The sequence below is a fragment of the Heloderma suspectum genome, chromosome 3 (genome assembly GCF_057233095.1).
Source record: "Heloderma suspectum isolate Gila_16-S chromosome 3, 16-S_ref, whole genome shotgun sequence".
Classification (NCBI taxonomy): Eukaryota; Metazoa; Chordata; class Lepidosauria; order Squamata; family Helodermatidae; genus Heloderma; species Heloderma suspectum.
In genome coordinates this window covers 197041853-197060020 of record NC_139460.1, presented here as the reverse complement: position 1 = coordinate 197060020, position 18168 = coordinate 197041853, and the positions used below count along the sequence as shown (strand labels likewise).

General features: G+C 45.3%; 1 protein-coding gene across 3 annotated transcripts in view; it reads left to right on the top strand.

Annotated features, from left to right (window-relative positions):
* The window catches only part of LOC146350607 (rap1 GTPase-GDP dissociation stimulator 1-like), a 64444-nt gene that overhangs the window by 26078 nt on the left and 20198 nt on the right, over positions 1-18168 (top strand). For 2 of the 3 annotated variants that reach the window (XM_084845280.1, XM_084845281.1), the window contains exons 7-9: positions 8015-8146; positions 9902-10036; positions 14668-14793. In XM_084845280.1, the coding sequence (XP_084701406.1) occupies positions 8015-8146; positions 9902-10036; positions 14668-14793 (393 nt within the window). The remainder of the gene's footprint in view (positions 1-8014; positions 8147-9901; positions 10037-14667; positions 14794-18168) is intronic. The other variant, XM_084845282.1, reaches the window with a different exon arrangement.

Genomic DNA, 18168 nt, shown 5'->3' with positions numbered 1-18168 from the left:
CTTCTCTGTATTTATCTGGGATGAGATATTAGAGTCCAAATATATTTCTCGGTAATTCATCTAGGTTCATACAACCCCTCTGGGTTTTTTCCTACCCAGGCTACATATGGCCACTGTGAAAGGTTTTGCCTGACCTTTGTCAGACCTTAAGAGGAATCTCCTGCATGAGACTATGGCCTTCAGCAGTATAATGTGTTGAGGGGAAGACAGGTGAAACATGAATTTATACTTACTCTTTCACACTCTCCGTTTTCCTTAAATGATAGCAATTTCCAGGGCGGGGTCAGTTTTCCTGAGAGGAAAGAGTAGAGAACAAAAGGTTTGTGGTGTTTTTGTAACATCCATTAATTTACAGATATACAGGTTGAGTAGGGAAATCTACTCTTTAAATGGCATTAGTCCCTGGAGAGCGACAGCATATAGTTGCAGCCTGTCATAGCTGTTCTTTGCCAGCCAGCTTCAAAACTCTTTCTTTTCCCCCCATCATATTACAAACTGCAAAAGTGTTTCTGCCTTCCTGCCACATTACTTGAGTTCTTCTTCATGGTCTCTGTGCATCACACATATGGGTTCTGCGCCTGTGCTGAGTCTCATTCAGGAAGCTTCTACAGCTGAGGAACGTTTTGGCAGGAACCCTCCCCCACCATCCACTGTGCATGTCCCAGGGGGTTCCCACCCGTTCTCTCCGTTCTCTTTCGACCACCATAGTGGCTAGTCTCATCCGGAACTCCTCTCCATAGAAAGAGAATTGCAGCATTTCTTTTTTTGCTGCTGCTCCTGCTGAGGACTCGTTTTTTGTTATTTTCCTTTGTTTTCCCATGCCTTCGTTGTCATTCCACCCCCAAAAAAATTCCTTTGTCATTTCTCCGTCTGTCAACCACGGCTGCAGTGTTGCTTATGGCCACAAAGGCACCTTTTCCTAAGTGTGTCAAGTGTGGGAGTAAGCTGCCCCCCACTGACCCTCACTCCCTCTGCCTTTTTTGTTTGGGTGAAGGCCATCTATCCGATACCTGCTCCCTGTGCCAATCATTTACTAAACAGGCACGAAAGAACAGATTGGACAGGCTTAAGGCAGAGCTGTGGAGAAGAGTGTTTCTGGCTAAGGATCCAAAGAAGGGTCTTCTGCAAAGGTCAAAGCAGAGGCGACTATGTCTTCGTCCAAGTCAATGTCCCCTCGCCCAACAACTTCTGTCACACGGGCTGATCCTCTGACTCCAGGGCGCTCCTTAGCACTCTCGGTCGTGAGAAAGATTACTAAAAAGGCAAAGATTCCAAAGTCAGGATCGAATGGCCTTAAAAAACAGAAGAAAAAGGAGGCTACTAAAAAATATTCCACATTGCCGATTCCAGCACCTCTTCCTTTGCTGGATTCACCAGTTCATGTATTGTCACCAGTACCCACCACTCCAGTCATCAAACCGGTGTTGATGGTGTCTGAGGGTGAAACCTTGAATTTTTCTCCTCTACTACCAGTCTCTCAGGATCAAGAGATTTCTCCATCCAGAGATTGTCAGTCACCAATGAGGCAAGAAGCCCCATGTCACTGTCTCCTGTAGGAATGTACGAAAGTGACTTACCTTTCGCGGATTATGTTGATGGGGGGGGAGGCGTTCCATCTCTCCCCCCGGAATCCTCGACGGGGGGAGGCGATCCGTTCCTCCCCCCCGGAATCCTCGAATGGCCGGCTGTGCTCCGCGGCAGCTCCACGGAGCAGCTGGCCAGGCCCAGCCAAGCCAGAGCCGTCTGTAGCCAGATTTCCGGCCGCGGAGGGCTCTGGGGAAAAAACACACACAAAACCCGCGTACACAAATGGCGGCGGCCGGCTACAGCCGCCGCCATTTGCGTTCCTTATTTTTGGCTGTCTTAATCTACGTAAATATTTACGTAGACTATGACGGCGAAAATAAAGGGGAACGCAAATAGCGTAGTGGGCGCTATTTGCGTCCCTTTTGGATTCACCGTTTTAGCCTACGTAAATCTTTACGTAGGCTAAAACGGCGAATCAAAAGGGGACGCAAATAGCGCCCGCTACACTATTTGCGTTCCCCTTTACTTTCGCCGTCATAGTCTACGTAAAGATTTACGTAGACTAAGACAGCCAAAAATAAGGAACGCAAATGGCGGCGGCCGTAGCCGCCGCCATTTGCGTACGCGGTGTGTGTGTTTTTAAAACCCAGCCAGCCATGATAGGCTACGTAAATCTTTACGTAGCCTATCACGTCTTTTTTTTTTTTTTTACCAAGACTGGAAATGGCGGCGGTGGCAGCCGGTCGGAAGACCAGCCGCCGCAGGCGCCGCCGCCGTCCAGAAGATCCACCCCAGGTAAGTCTCTTCCTGGGGGGGATCCGCAGGAGGGTGGGGGGATCCGTGGGGGGGGGCGGGGGGGCAGGCCGTTCCGTCACGGAGTTCGGGGGGCTGAATACACTGGCATTCGGCCTCACCGAGATCCGTGGTGGAATTCTCTGACATCCCTAGTCTCCTGTCCCCTCCTGGGATTGAGAGCATCGCTTTCATCCTGGGCTGTGTCGTTCTCCCTATGGGGATCGTCACTTTGACTTCCACTATAGGGAGAGGTCAGGATCTCCTCATGGCGACTGGGAGAGGAGTTCAGAATGTTCTTGCCCTGTACAGCGGCCTTACTATTTCGAGGACTGGTGTACTCTTCGGGACCGAGAGTACTTCTCTAACCGCTCCAGATATATGGGAGCAGCATTACCTCGGTATCTGCTGCGGGCATTGGAAATTGTTTCTCATCTTCCTATGAGAGATGAGTTCCTCGTACCTCCACCCATGCCACCTCATTCCCCTTCGTTGCTGCCAAGTCAATTAGAGGCCTCTAAACTGGCTCACTTAATTCCAGCGTCAGACCCACAGCTGATCCCATCTGTGGCTCCTGTGACACGAATGACCTCGCATCATGACTCAGCTGATGATTACCAGTCGGATTCTTCTTCATACTCATGTATCCCACCTTCCCTCCCACCTCCGGATGATGTAGTGGGATCCCAGGAGGGAACCTCCCCTTCAGAGGACATGTTCAGCTTCACTGGGCAAATCTGCAGGATGGCCCATTCTTTGGGCATTGAAGTACAGCAGCCGGAGGAGCATATACAGGATCCCATCTTCAATGCAGTCCATAGCGAATCATCGAAACTGGTTATGGTACCCTTCCTCCCAACCCTCCTTCAGACCATTCAACAGTCCTGGAAGTTTCCATCTTCTATGACTCCAGTGTCCCTTTATAGGGTGCAGGAGAAGGACGCTGCATTCTTCTGTTTACACCCCCAAGCCAACTCCATCATTGTGGAATTGACACGGGGACGGTCACAGAAGCCTCATGTGTCGGCTGTTGACGAGGCGAGAAAACTGGATCTTTGGGGTAAAAGAATGTATTCCTCAGCTGCCCTGGGACTCCGTGTGGCCAATTACCAGGTCATGGTGGCCAGACACAAGTTATTTCTGTGGGAGATGATGGACTTCCTTTGTGCTACCTCCCAGAGGACCAAAAGGATCTCACCAGGGTCTTCCATGCTGAGGCTGTCAAGCTGTTGAGACAGCAAATTAATAACTCTCGGCATGAGGCAGACTGTAGCGCCAAGTCAATGGTTGGTGCCATCGCCCTCAGGAGGCATGCTTGGCTAAGATTTGCGGGCTTGACTCCTGAAGCCTGGTCCCAAATAGAGGATTTTCCCTTTGATGGTGAAGGGCTCTTTAACTCCAGAATGGACAAGCAAATGAACTCTATCCAGAAAGTGAAGACAACTGCCCATAAGATGGGCCTAGGCCCTCAACCCGCACAGCACCAGTACAGAAACTGCAAGTGGTTTCAGCCTCAACTGTATGCGACCAAACAACAGTTCAACTGATACCAATACTACCAGCCTACCCAACACTGGATAAAGCTGCCCACTTCATCTTCAAAGTTCCATCAAGGTCATAGCAGGCCCAAGTCATCTTCAAAGCATTGACTTTGACTCCCTGACATTTATTGCCCCCAACTTCCCCAGTTGGCCTGTTTTCTGATCCATTCTGGCATGTTTCCTGCCAACCTGGAAGGCAATAACATCAGACACCTGGGTGTTAGATATAATTGCTTGGGGTTACATGATAGAATTTCATATCCTCCCCCCCCCCCCCCGGGACTGTTTGCATTACTCCATATTCGCAAGCCCTCCTTCTGGAGACATCCACCCTGCTTCAGAAAGGAGCTATCCAGAGAGTCCTTCCATTCCAACCAGAAGACGACTTCTTTTCTTTGTAATTCATCATACCAAAACAGGACGGAGGCCTCTACCCCATCATGGACTTAAGGGTCTTGAACAAGTTTATCAACCCCAGAAGGTTCAGAATGATCATGTTGGCTACAATTCTCTCTCTTCTTGTTTGGTTTGCCGCCATAGACCTGAAGGACGTGTATTTTCATATAGCAATCGCGGACACCCACCACCAGTTCCTGTGCTTCATCATAGGTACTGACATGTTCCAGTTTCAGGTCCTGCCTTTCCGTCTGGCGACCATCCCAAGATTTTTTACAAAGTGTATGGTGGTCGTGTGCACATGTCTGAGACTACAGGGAATCGAGGTTTATCCTAGCTGGAGAACTGGCTCCTTGTACTGGATTCCAAAAGGGATCTTTACCATTCCAACAGGATTGTTCTGAACCTTCTGGGTGCACTGGGCCTTTATGTCAACAGAGAAAAATCAGTCCTGGAACCTACTCAACATCTCTAGTTGATAGGAGTGCTAGTAGATTCGACAGTTGTGCATGCTTATCTTCCTTGAAACTGGCAGGATCAGCTAGTTACTCTCATGGAGACTGACTTCCTTCATCGATAGATTATCACCATCACCATACAAATTTTGCTGGGTCAGATGGCGGCTATGGTCACAGTTGTTCGATGGGCGAGACTTCGTATGCGGCCACTGCAGAACTGGTTGCTCTGAAACTTTGATTCCACCTCAGATGCTTGGCGTTGTCGACTCACAATCCTGGACGAAGTGTTGACGTCCCTTCTCTGGTGGATGCAACCATGCAACTTGGAACAAGGCATGCCCTTTGTCCAACCATCTCCTACACGAATCCTGATGACAGATGCATCTCTCTCCAGATGGGATGCCCACTGTGGCCCATTGCAGACTCAGGGCATCTGGTCTGCAAAAGAAAAGAACTGCCACATAAACTTCCTACAGTTTCTTGTGACCTGGAAAGCAATGCGAGTTATCGAGCCTTACCTTCAAGGTCGACATGTGCGAATCCTGACCGACAATATGGCGGTCTTGTGGCACATCCAGAAGCAAGGTGGGATGCATGCTTCCAGACTTTTAAACCTCACCCTGGACATTTCCCAATGGGCAATTCAGTGGGGCATCCTCTTGATTGCTCTTCACATTGCTGGACAAGACAATGTTTTGGCAGATGCCCTAAGTTGGGCTTACCAGTTGCCTCATGAATGGCACATGTCGGCTTGCATTTTGGATCATCTTTTTCTGGACTGGGGTTGTCCCACAATGGATTTGTTCATGACCCCAGTGAATGCAGTGTGCCCCCATTTCTGCATGAGAGCAGGGGTCAGTTGATTGTCTTCGGGCAATGTGTTCCAGATGCAGTGGCGAGGGGAACTTCTTTATCTATTCCCTCCATTTCCTCTCCTCTCCAAGGTACTGCAGAAGATAGCACACAACAACATGGACTGCATTCTAATTGCTCCTTGGTGGCCAAGGCAGCCATGGTTTCCAACCCTATTGCATCTGTTAAGGAGACAGTTCTTGACCTTCCGCAAGTTCTAGCCCTGATCTCTCAGGACCGAGGCAGGATTTGTCACCCAGATCTTGACACTCTGAAGCTAGCAGCTTGGAGGATTCAGCAATAAATGCTTTTCCTCGAGTTCAACTCAGAGTTCAGGCAACCCTGGATGCGGCTAGGAAGCTGGCTACCCGTCAGTCCTATGCTGCAAAGTGGTAGTCTTTTCTGACTTCTGCTAATCTTCATGCTTTCGATCCTCTTCAGGCATCAGTAGGGACGTTAGAGAATTCCGCCATGGACTCCAGTGAGTCCGTGGCAGAACGGAGCAATCCCCCCCCGCCACCCCGCAGAATCCCCCCGGGATGGAGCCTACCTTTGTCGGCCGTCCGCTGCCCCGCGAATGGCTGTCCCGGTCTGCGGCCGCCATTTTCATTCCACTTTAGCCGTGATAGGCTACGTAAGTATTTACGTAGCCTATCATGGCAAAAGGCAGGGACACAAATGGCATAGCGGCCGCCATTTGCATTCCTGCCTTTTGCCATGATAGGCTACATAAATATATATGTAGCCTATCACGGCTACTGCAGGGATGCAAATCGCAGCCGCTATTTGCCATTTGCGGCTGCAGCCCAGCAGTGGACAGAAGTCTGGCTGCAGGCAGCCCTGGCCAGCGGCTCTGCAGACTCTCCGCGGAGCGGAGCTGGTTGGGGAGGATTCTGGGGGGGAGGGACGGATTGCCTCCCCCCCCGAGCAGACAGCCCCAGTGGAACAGAGTAAGTCATCCGTACACCCCTAGGCATCAGTTGAGAATGTTCTTTTCTTTTTACATAGTTTGTTTCAAAAAGATTTAAAACTTTCATCTATAAGAGTTTATATGGCAGCTCTTTCTTGATAGAGAGGGCCAGTTCAAGGTTTTTCCCTCTTTACTCACCCTACTGCTTGTCAGTTCCTGGGGTGTCTAAATAACTTAGCTCCTCCAGTTCAAACTCTGGTTCCTCAAACAGAGTCTCTCTGTTGTCTTGCATGCCCCTCTCTCGAAGCCCTTCAGACCTCTGGCCATGACAGACCTTTGTCTCCTTTCATGGAAAGTTGCTATCTTGGTCGCCATTACGTCCTCTAGACATGTTAGTAAAATCTGTGCCTTACGAGTGGATTATCCCTACAATATTTTCTACAACGACAAGGTTGACCTAAGACTGGACGTTGACTTTCTGCCAAAGGAGGTCTCTGATTTTCATGTCAACCAAACCATATTGTCACCAGCTTTCTTCCTGGAGCCTTCTTCTGACTTGGAGAGAAAGTTGCATACTCTCGATGTCATTGGGCATTGGCCTTTTACAAATCCAGGACAGCGCCGTTCCGTACCATGCAGAACCTTTTTGTTTGTTACGGTGGCTCCAAGAAGGGTTCCCCTGTCTCCTCCCAAAGACTAGCTTCATGGATCATGCAAATCATTGGTCTGGCCTATGATTTGTCTGGGTTGGAGCACCCTTCTCACATCGGAGCGCATTCTACTTGAGGAGTAGCCACGTCTACAGCTTTTACCAAAGGCTTACCGCTGTCGGACTAATGCAGGGCAGCAAAGTTTGTGAAGCACTACAAACTCAATGTCAATGCAGTTCTGTCATCAGTCTTGGCATAAGACACCTACCCACCACTGGTAAGTGAGCTTGTGTTAATCGCCCATATATGTGATGCACAGAGACCATGAAGAAGAAATTCAGGTTGCTGTAACTGTAATTCTTCGAGTAGTCAACTGTGCATTCACACAACCCTCCCACTGTCCCCGCTGCAGTGTCAATGTCGGATTTGATGTTGGTACCAAGGCATGATTGGTTTCCCTCGAGTCCAAGGCCACATTAGGCAGTCTCAAAGAACTGAGGGAATGGGGCAGGAACCCCCTATGACATGTGCAGTGGATGGTGGGGGAGGGTTCCTGCCAAAAATGTTCCTCAGTTATAGAAGCTTCCCAAATGAGATGCAGTGCAGGCACAGAGCCCATATGTGTGAATGCAGAGATGACCACTCGGAGAACTACAGTTACAGGTAAGCAACCTGCATTTTTCACCCTGGCAGAAGGGCATGACTTGCACTCCAGAGTTCTATGGACATCAGCTGACCATCCGTGGCTATTTGCAAGTACCTTTGCCATCAAGTTACACAGAAAGCAGACAAGACTATAACAATACTATCTGCAGTCTCTCTCTCTCTCGTTCTCTCTCTCTCTCTCTTTCTCCCTCTCTCTCTCTCCCCCCCTTCATTGTACTACAGATGAATCCATGCAGCAGCTGTTTGCAGAGGGAAATGGCATTATCTTCCAGAGTGTTGGCATGTGGCTTGCATCCAAGCACACACAGTTACAGCTGACAGGGGCTCTGGCCATTGCTAATTTTGCCAGGAATGGTAAGGATCACTACTGACCTTATTTATTATTTATTATTTATTATTTATTTGATGCCTATTTTTCTCTGCTCTTCAGCCAAAAAGGCTTCAAATAAATTCAGTAAAAACAATGTTAGAGCTTTTCTACACAAAGGTGTTAATCCGCTGTTAATCCACTGTATCTTCTTTTGGTTTCATCGCAGAATTGAGATCTGAGCACTACACAAAGAGTGTTTCCTTTCCTGCTTTTCTATTACATAACCTCTAGGTGGCACTTTGATATAGCAGAATAGTGCAAATACACAAGTGAAAACAGAGCTTTCTTTCATGTTCACATTTAAATGCCACATTTTCCCTGCTCTAAAAAAACCTCATAGAAAGTACTGGTTAGACACAGAAGCAAAACTGGAGGGTCATGACATCATCTAAAGAACCCATAAACAACTGTGAGTGGGGAATCACGAGCACACGGCAGATGCCTCATGTAGAAAAGCCCCAAGTTGGCTGTGTTTGCTTGTATGTTAATAACTTAGTTTGATTACTTAAATTGGATACAAGGTAAATATGTGTAAAGTATCATCGTTACATGGGTTACAACCAACATTTTTTCCTTTGGATTATATCTTTCACATTGCTACAGCCAAGCACCTTTCTTTAGATTATATTTTTCATTGTTTAGACTTCCCCCAAGGCTGCAGCTCTGCGTGCATGCATGTGTGTGTGTTGTTTGTTTTGGATCAATGTGATTCTTGTAAATTATTTATCTTTTCAAATAAAAAGGATTACAATCCAAAAGACAGGACACAAAAGAAAAAAGAGAGAGGAGGAAAATAAGCAAAGCACCATGTCTAAGTTTCAAAGTTCTTATAATGACCAGCTTGAATGAAAACAGTTCAGGGAAGCGGGGAGCCAACTGGAGCTGGAAAAAGTCCAGGGCTCTGTAGCCCAGGGGCCCCCCACAGGACACCCAAAGAGTGGCAGGTACAGAAACAAGTTCAATTTGATTCATGTAGTCATCCTGGTAATATGATTTAAGTGAGTATAAAATGCAAAACGGCACATGCTCAGGGTTTGTTTTTTTATATCAGGGTTGGCAAACAGTTTTCTTCTTCACCAGAAATGTAGAAGCAGTTTTAAAGCTTGGAAAGGCATTTGGAATCAGGGGGCGGGGGCGGGGGCGGGGGAGAAATGCTAGTTGTGTGCTTTATAACAGAAGTAATACACAAGACAATCTAAAGGGTGTCCCCGTAAGACTAGGATCTCCCTGAACCTAGCTACACCACCGGCTGCAGTCAGGTAGAATGGTCGCTGCTAACATTGGAGGTACAAGGTACTAAGTATCTGTCCACTGTGTAAATATTTATGTATTTATTTATTTATTACATGTATATCCTTCCTTTCCTCCAACAAGTTTAAAGTCATATACATAGGTCATCCATACTCCATTTTATCCTCACAACAACCCTATGAGGTTGGTTAGGCTAAGAGATCATGACTGGCCCAAGGTCACACAGTGAGCTTCATGACTGAGTGGGGACACTAGCTTCATGGGCCTGCTCAAGCCCCGCACTAAATCCCTTTTCCTATCCCAGGCAATACAATGACTTATTTAGGTTAAAATTATGGGAACTATCTTAGCGCTTGGAGCTCCCCGTAATGACATATTTTCAAAGGTATCTAAAATATTGGTTCCTAAAGTGTGTTTTTATATTATCAGCATAAATCGCCTTTGATTCTAATCTTTTGACTGCTTTCTTTCTTCCCCACTTGTTCAAGACATCAACTGTGTCCAGATGGTGCAGCTAGGAGTGGTACATCAGCTTCTGGACCTTTTAGAGCAACATGTGGAAAGCGGAGATGTCTCTGTGCAACACGCTGCACTTAGTGCTCTCCGAAACCTTGCTATACCAGGTACAACTACAGCCACAAGGAAAACCATCTCATTGAACACCACCACCACCACATAATGTATCTGATGTACTAGGAAAGAAGTAGGAAAGAAGGGAACATGGGAAAGAAGTGCAAAAGAGGTAGGGCTGTTTTCTGCCTGGGGGATGCTAGGAGTTTTAAGACTTTTTTTCTGTCTAAATATGCATAGGATTGCACCCTAAATAGCCATCACTTTTTTAAATTATGCTGTCATTCTGCTATTGCAGAATAAATGAATACAATGGGCAAAGAAGAGCCCTCAGCAATATGTAATGGCAGGGAGGAGGGACAAAGTGGATCATTGTTACAATATGTGTTACAAATATACAAGAATTCCCTCCCTTCTTCTGTCAAACATTGGAGGGTATGGCATTGTGTTCAAGAAAACATTGGACCAAAAAGAGGCTTTTTGTAGTTACTAACTTATTCTGTACCGACAACTAGCAAGCTACACAAAAGTTTGTCTTTATTCATGTTCAGTTAATTACTAGAGAAGAGCTGAAAAGAAATTATGACAATGAAGTGAAGACCAAAAGTACCAGAAGTGGTATACTTAGAGGAGAAAGATATGTAAGAAAATCAACTCTGCAAAACCTTATTCTCTACTGAGTTGTTTTCAAATCTGAAGCAATCTCTTAGTACAATGTACATTATTGGACCTTCCGATGAAACTGTATTCCCTGTTGATTCAATAAATATCCTTTTTAAAAGGAAAAAGCAAAAACACACCACAGATGAAAAAGTCAAGCTGAAAATGAAATGAAATCAATTAGATACAGTCTTTTAAAAATGTATAGACAAGCACAGGGGGCGTTATTAATTGATTAAATCCTCATAGCCCTGCCCAGGGAGTTCTCTTTGAAAATTCTAACACACTCAAGGGCCTGTGGTTTGAACTTTCTGCTACTGAAGCCCAAGGAAATTACAAACAAATTAATTAACCATCAGATTCCCAGCATGATAAAGATACCAGCAAGGGATGCCCACCCACTGCACTTGCCCTAGGCCAGAAAGAGAGCACACAGACTGTCAGGAAATTGTTTGGTAGGTAATATACATCTCTTCCCAGGGAAGTTTGCTCTTAATTATTACCTGGGATTGCTTTACCGAAGAGTCAGGGGGGGGGGGCGGGGAGGGAAGAAAACTATGCTAAAAAATCAGAGGAATAAATATTCCTCTCAGACAAAGTGGAGCACGTTGACCTTGAAGCAAAGATTATGGCCATCATTGGGCTATTTCTCAATCTTTTACTGTACCTTTTTTGTGTATGTTCCCAAACCACCCATGGGTTCTTTATCATTCCTACGATATAACAAAATAATTTAAACTTTTGACTAGTATGGTTGCCTCCTTCTCCACAGTGCAGTGACCAGAACTGTACACAGTATTCTAAGTGTGGTCACACCATAGATTTATATTAGAGCAGTATGATATTGGCAGTTTTATTCTCAGTTCTTTTTCTAATTATGCCTAGCATGGAGTTTGCCTTTTTTTACAGTGGCTGCACACTGGGTTGTCATGTTCATCTAGCTGTCCACCACAACCCCAAGATCTCTTTCTTGGTCAGTCACAACTAGTCAGATCCCATCAGGTTATACTTGAAGTTGGGATTTTTTTGCCCCAGTGTGTATCACTTTACATTTGTTTACATTGAATCGCATTTTCTATTTTGATGCCCATTCTCCTAGTTTGGAGAGATCTGTTTGGAGCTCTTCACAATTGCTTCCCCCCCCCCCATATAATTTAGTGTCATTGGCAAACTTGGGCACTTCACTGCTCACTCCTAATTCCAGATCATTTATGAACAAGTTGAAAAACATTGGTATACAGATCCCTGTGGGACCCCACTATTTACTTCCCTCCATTGGGAGAGTTTATTCCTACTCCCTGCTTTCTGTTCTTTAACCAGTTACTGATCCATAAGAGGACTTGTCCTCTTATTCCATGACTGCTAGGTTTGCTCAGGATACTTTGGTGAGGGACTTTGTCAAAGCCATTTGGAAGTCCAAGTAAACAGTGTCTATTGGATCATCCCTGTCTACATGTCTATTGACACTCTCAACAAACTCTAAAAGGTTAGTGAGACAGGACTTACCTTTCCAGAAGGCATGTTGAGTCTTTTTCGGCAGGGCTTGCCCATCTATACGCTTATGAATTTTATCTTTAACAATGCTTTCAACCAATTTACCCCGAGCAGACATTAATTTCCCAGATCCCCCCATCCTGTAATTTCCCGGATCCCTTTGGATCCCTTTTTAAAAATGGTTGTTACATTGGCCATCTTCCAGTGCTCTAGTACAGAGGCTGATCTTAGGGACATGTTGCATGTTTTGGTTAGAAGATCAGCAATTTCATATTTGAGTTATTTGAGAACTCTAGGATGGGTACTATCTGGGCCCGGTGATTAATTTGCTTTTAATTTATCAATAAGGTTGAGAACGTCATCTTTTGTCACCATTGTTTGCCTCAGTTCCTCAGACTCCGTTCCTGAAAACATCAGTTCAGGCACAGGTATCTGTCCTATATCTTCTATAGTGAAGACCAATTAGAAGAATTCATTCAGCTTCTCAGCAATCTCCTTGTCCTCCTTCAGTACTCCTTTATCTCCATTGTCATCCAATGGTCCAACTGCCTCTCTAGCTGGTTTCCTGCTTCTGATATATTTAAAGAATTATGTATTGTTGATCTTGATATTGTTAGTGATATGCTCTTCAAAATTATTTTTTGCATCTCTTAATGTCTGCTTGCATCACCTTTGTGCAAGCTCGTGCTCCCTTTTGTTTTCCTCACTTGGGCAAGACTTCCATTTCCTGAAGGAAGCCCTCTTTTCTCTAATAGCATCCCTGACACTGCTCGTTAGCCATGCCAGTAACCTCTTGGACTTGGTGCTACTTTCCCTAACCTGTGGGATACATTTTAGTTGAGCTTCTATTATTGTCATTTTGAGTAACCTCCAAGCATTTTGAAGGGATTTAACCCTCTTGACTCCCCCTTTCAATGTCCTTTTCACCAGCTCCCTCATTTTAGAGAAGTTTCCTCTTTTGAAGTCAAATGTGACTACGTTGGACTTTCTGGGCAACTTTTCACTCAAATATATATAAAATCTGATAGCACTGTGGTCACTGTTTCCAGTTGGTTCAACAGCATTTACATCTTGTACTAGGTCCTGGGCTATACCACTTAGGATTAAATCCAGGGTCACCTCCCCTCTGGTCACTTCCATGACCAACTGTTCTAGGACACTGTTGTTTGGGGCATAGAGAAATTTAACCTTTGTTGTGACAATCAATGTGGGGCATAGAGAAATTTAACCTCTTCGTTGTGACAATCAATGTGGGGGTAATTGAAGTCACCTATTATTACAATACTTCTGCATTTGGAGGCCTCCCTGATTTCGTTTTCCATCTCAAGGTCACCCTGAGTCGTCTGGTTTGGGAAATGATATCAGGGAACATCTGCTTCTATGGTTATATGCAGTTTGTTTGTTTGTTTGTTTTTACTTTCAAAGCCATTTAGCCTCTCAAAAACCAAAACCCTTCCACCCCAAAATAAAAAGTAATTATTTCAGCCACATGGACAAAAAAGAGTTTGATTTGAGTCAGGTCAAACCAGAATTTAGCTGCACTGTCCTAGAAATATGAAGTACTAACCTCTGATCGTATGCTGAGTACTTTTCACCACTGAGTAATCACAACCAACCTCCATATGCCTGGGACTGGGGTAGACGGAGTCATCTTCCAAGTTGGGGGGAAAAAGGGTGTCTTTAAGTGAGCTATCCAGGCAAGCTTTAACTCCTACTTCTCATTTTAGAAATTCAGTGGAAAACCTGCCCCTGAAACAGACCCACAGAGGAATGAGGAGGAGAAGGAACTGACAAACAGGCAGCCAACAGAGAGTCAAAATAGCTTCAAAGCTTTGCTGGGGGGAAACAGGCCCAACTATGTGGAATGGACTTTTCTGGCTACATTCCAGAGATGAGGCAGCCTAAATTGTGATGTGACACACAACAGGTCCCCTTCTCTGCCAGGGTAGGATTGAGCTGAAAGTTCGGGGAAGCAAAACAAATAAACAAGGTGATGCAGTTGCCATTTCTTACATTTATCTCTCCCCCGTGCATGCACACACACGCGCGCACACACACACACACACACAGAGTTCAGCTCATCTGGAAAGCGTTACATAAATGTTATGATCATTAGTATTAGTATGCTGGGTTCAGACAACTCCGCTACCCCATCCCCTTTTAATTTAGGTTAATAAAAAAGTCAGTGGGGAACAAAGGAAGCAGGCTGGATTGCTTGAAATCATCAAGACTAAGTTAAACCACTGGTTAACATCAAGTTTTCTATTTGTACAGCAGATGTTTCCCAAAGAACGTCCATATTAATTAGTTGATATAAATCTTATAAAATGTTGGTATACATCGAAATAGAATTTTTAATACTATTTAGCAGGCAATCCAAAACATTTTGCTCCAACAGCCACTGCCCATACAGATTTTATAAAGCATTGTCATGCTTTCTGCGGTCTTTCAGCAGTTTCATGACAACTTGACACTAAAATATCGAGATCCACATTAGCGGTAACACCTGTCTTCTTGTCCCATTTTCCAGTGGATAACAAGGTTCAGATGCTAGATGAAGGGGTTGGCAAACGGATCCAGATGCTTTTGAGATCAGAGATGCCTCCTGTACAGTTTAAACTTCTCGGAACACTACGAATGTTGATGGATGGTCAAGGTAGGAAATGCGAAGGACTGTCAAGCAAGTCACTTTTTAGATTTATTGGCAAACTACATAAGAAATGGAACAACATTGTTATAATGGGATGAGTGCTCTTGCCAATGTGATGGCTCGATTTTGGCACATCGGACCAACTACATAAGAACCTTTTGCCTTTTACCAGTAATGGATGATATATAACAGTAGACAAATGTGACACTGGAGCTGACTTAATGCAAAGGAGAGCCCAGTAGGAGGGAAAACTTTTAAGGTTGCAATACTGCCCAGGGAGTAGGCTGCAGAGTGACAGCACAGAAGCCAAGTAGAGCCCTTCACTCCCTCTTCTTGTCACCACTGTATGAGCCACTTTGATGCCTACACGCTCCATTGTGGACAGACATTTATCTTAAGTAGAGCCCCTCCTGCGCCTCACACAAAAGGATCTCAGTGTATAGGCCTCATTCTGCAGGGCAAATTGTCTCACATCCAGCAAGCCTGACTTAGAAGATGTCCAACTTGTCTTTGAATTGGTTCCAGTATTTGTACCAGGTAAACACATTTCTGCCTGGCTTTTCTCACAGTGCCAGATGCTAAAAGCTATAAAAAGCACCAGGAACACTTTCCCCAGATAAAAGTGATCCAGACATGGTGTGTGGGATTGTGTGAAAGGGCCACAGATGTATTCAACATAAAATGTCATTTACTAGCTTGTAAGACGATTAGAGAAGTCACCCCCAAACCTTTAAAGGCACTTCACTAGACAAGAGATGTTCTAGTAGGAGTGTGTGGAGGTGGGGGAGAGCAGATTGGATGATGATATCCTTGGATAGTACTTCAGGGTCTATGTGTTGCTAGAGAGGCCATGCTATGCCCCAAAAGGGAGATCATACCTCCAATGGTCCTTCCATAGCAGGGACAGTCCCAATTCTCTGGTAAATCAAATACCCCAACTTGCCATTTTTCATGTTTCTGCAGAGTTCCTTATATCTCTAGAATTTACGTCCGGTTTTGACTCTAGTAAATGTGTGCTCACGATGACCATTCAATGCAGTGTCTGCCATTTTACATGCTGTGGCCAAGGTGATTCATTTTTCAATCTAAGGCTGCTATCCTATTCACACCTACCTAGGAGTAAGTGCCTCTCATTGAACACAGTTAGAAATGCATCAGAACATGCATAGGCTCCTGGCTGCACACTGGATCACATATTATAGAAATGTTTCTTTCCAGTATGTATTTAACCAAAAGAACAAACCCTGGGTTGGATCCAGAGTTAGTCATGCTTAGAGTGGACTCACTGAAACAAAGGAGAATTAAATTACTCAGCTAACTTGTCCCTTTGATTTTCATGGGTCTCCTCTAAGCATGACAAGATCTGATCCAACCCCCACCCCACCTCTCTTTACTTGATCCAGGTTGTGGCTACATTGTTTAGACTGCAAACCTAAAACACACTTACTAGGGAGTAATCCCCAGTGGAACTTTCTTTCTTCTGAGTAAACATGCATAGGAATGTGCTGGTAATTATTTATTATCCAAATAAAAGATGCCATTGCACTGCTTCTCTCCCATCTCATGCCATTGGATTGCTTCTCTCCCACCCCATAATTGCTGATCCAGATAGTAAGTGTTGCTGAATGTATTTGAGCTGTATCTGCTTCAGAGTAATACACTATAGCAGATGGAGAATAACCTTTTAGCAGTGTGCAAGTGGGGATGGGAGTGTGGGGGAAATTCATCTCAAGCAGCATTTGTTCTGGGTGATGGGTAGCCAGGAGTATAGGATGCTGGAAGTGTACAGTGTTATTGGATTGCACCTTAGAGGAAAATCAGTAGCATGAAAAGCCCTGGTAGATCTTTCAGGAATCAGGAGGCTTAGGCAGGGCTGGGAAGGTAAGCAGTGAGACAATGGAATAGGCAGGAAAGCTTGGAAGTGACATAGGATACCTAAAATAGACAGTGACAGAATCTGGCTGGTGTCCAGGCTTAAGATGCAGGCCTGACCTGGAACTAGTATTAGCCAAGCCAGGCCAGGCCAAGCTAGGCCATGCCAAGCCATAGCTGCATGCAGTTATGCTGGAACCAGGAAAGATAACACAAGAGTTCCATCCTTTCTGTGCAGCCTGAAGGTGGCTTGCTACAAAGGGCAGCAGAACATAGATCAGCCTCCCACCCCACCACCCTGCCCCTGATTTCAAGTCCCAGTCACTTCTGACAGGTCAGGCAGTGACCCTTGGAGTGGAAAATAGGGGTATTACAAGTACAACAACTTTGTCCCAGTTTGCATCTGTGATATATGTTGGAGGCTATGGGATAGTATGTATGTATGTATGTATGTATTTACATTTATATATCGCCTTATCTGCTAAAAAGCCAGCAATTACTGGCTTCTTATCTGCTAAAAAGTCAGCAATTATAGTTGCCAAGGGGGGGAAACATGGAAGGGGTGGAGAGCTGAGGGCAGAAAGAGGGCACCTCCTTTTCCTCATCCAGATGCCTGCTGAACTTAAGATTTGTTGTTTATTTGCTCAGTCACTTCCGACTCTTTGTGACTTCATGGACCAGCCCACGCCAGAGCTTCCTGTCGGCTGTCGCCACCCCCAGCTCCCCCAAGCTCGAGTCCATCACCTCCAGAATATCATCCATCCATCTTGCCCTTGGTCGGCCCCTCTTCCTTTTGCCTTCCACTTTCCCTAGCATCAGCATCTTCTCCAGGGTACCCTGTCTTCTCATGTGGCCAAAGTACTTCAGTTTTGCCTTTAATATCATTCCCTCAAGTGAGCAGTCTGGCTTTATTTCCTGGAGTATGGACTGGTTTGATCTTCTTGCAGTCCAAGGCACTCTCAGAATTTTCCTCCAACACCACAGTTCAAAAGCATCTATCTTCCTTCGCTCAGCCTTCCTTATGGTCCAGCTCTCGCAGCCATAGGTTACTACGGGGAATACCATTGCTTTAACTATGCGGACCTTTGTTGTCAGTGTGATGTCTCTGCTTTTATCAAGGTTTGTCACTGCTGTCCTCCCAAGAAGTAAACGTCTTCTGATTTCCTGGCTGCAGTCAGCATCTGCAGTAATATTTGCGCCTAGAAAGACAAAGTCTGTCACTGCCTCCATGTTTTCTCCCTCTATTTGCCAGTTATCAATCAAGTTGGTTGCCATAATCTTGGGTTTTTTGAGGTTTAACTGCAACCCAGCTTTTGCACTTTCTTCTTTCACCTTTGTCATAAGGTTCCTCAGCTCCTCCTCACTTTCAGCCATCAAAGTGGTATCATCTGCATATCTGAGATTGTTAATGTTTCTTCCAGCAATGTTAATTCCAGCCTTGGATTCATCAAGCCCAGCACTTCACATGATGTGTTCTGCATACAGGTTGAATAGGTAGGGTGAGAGTAT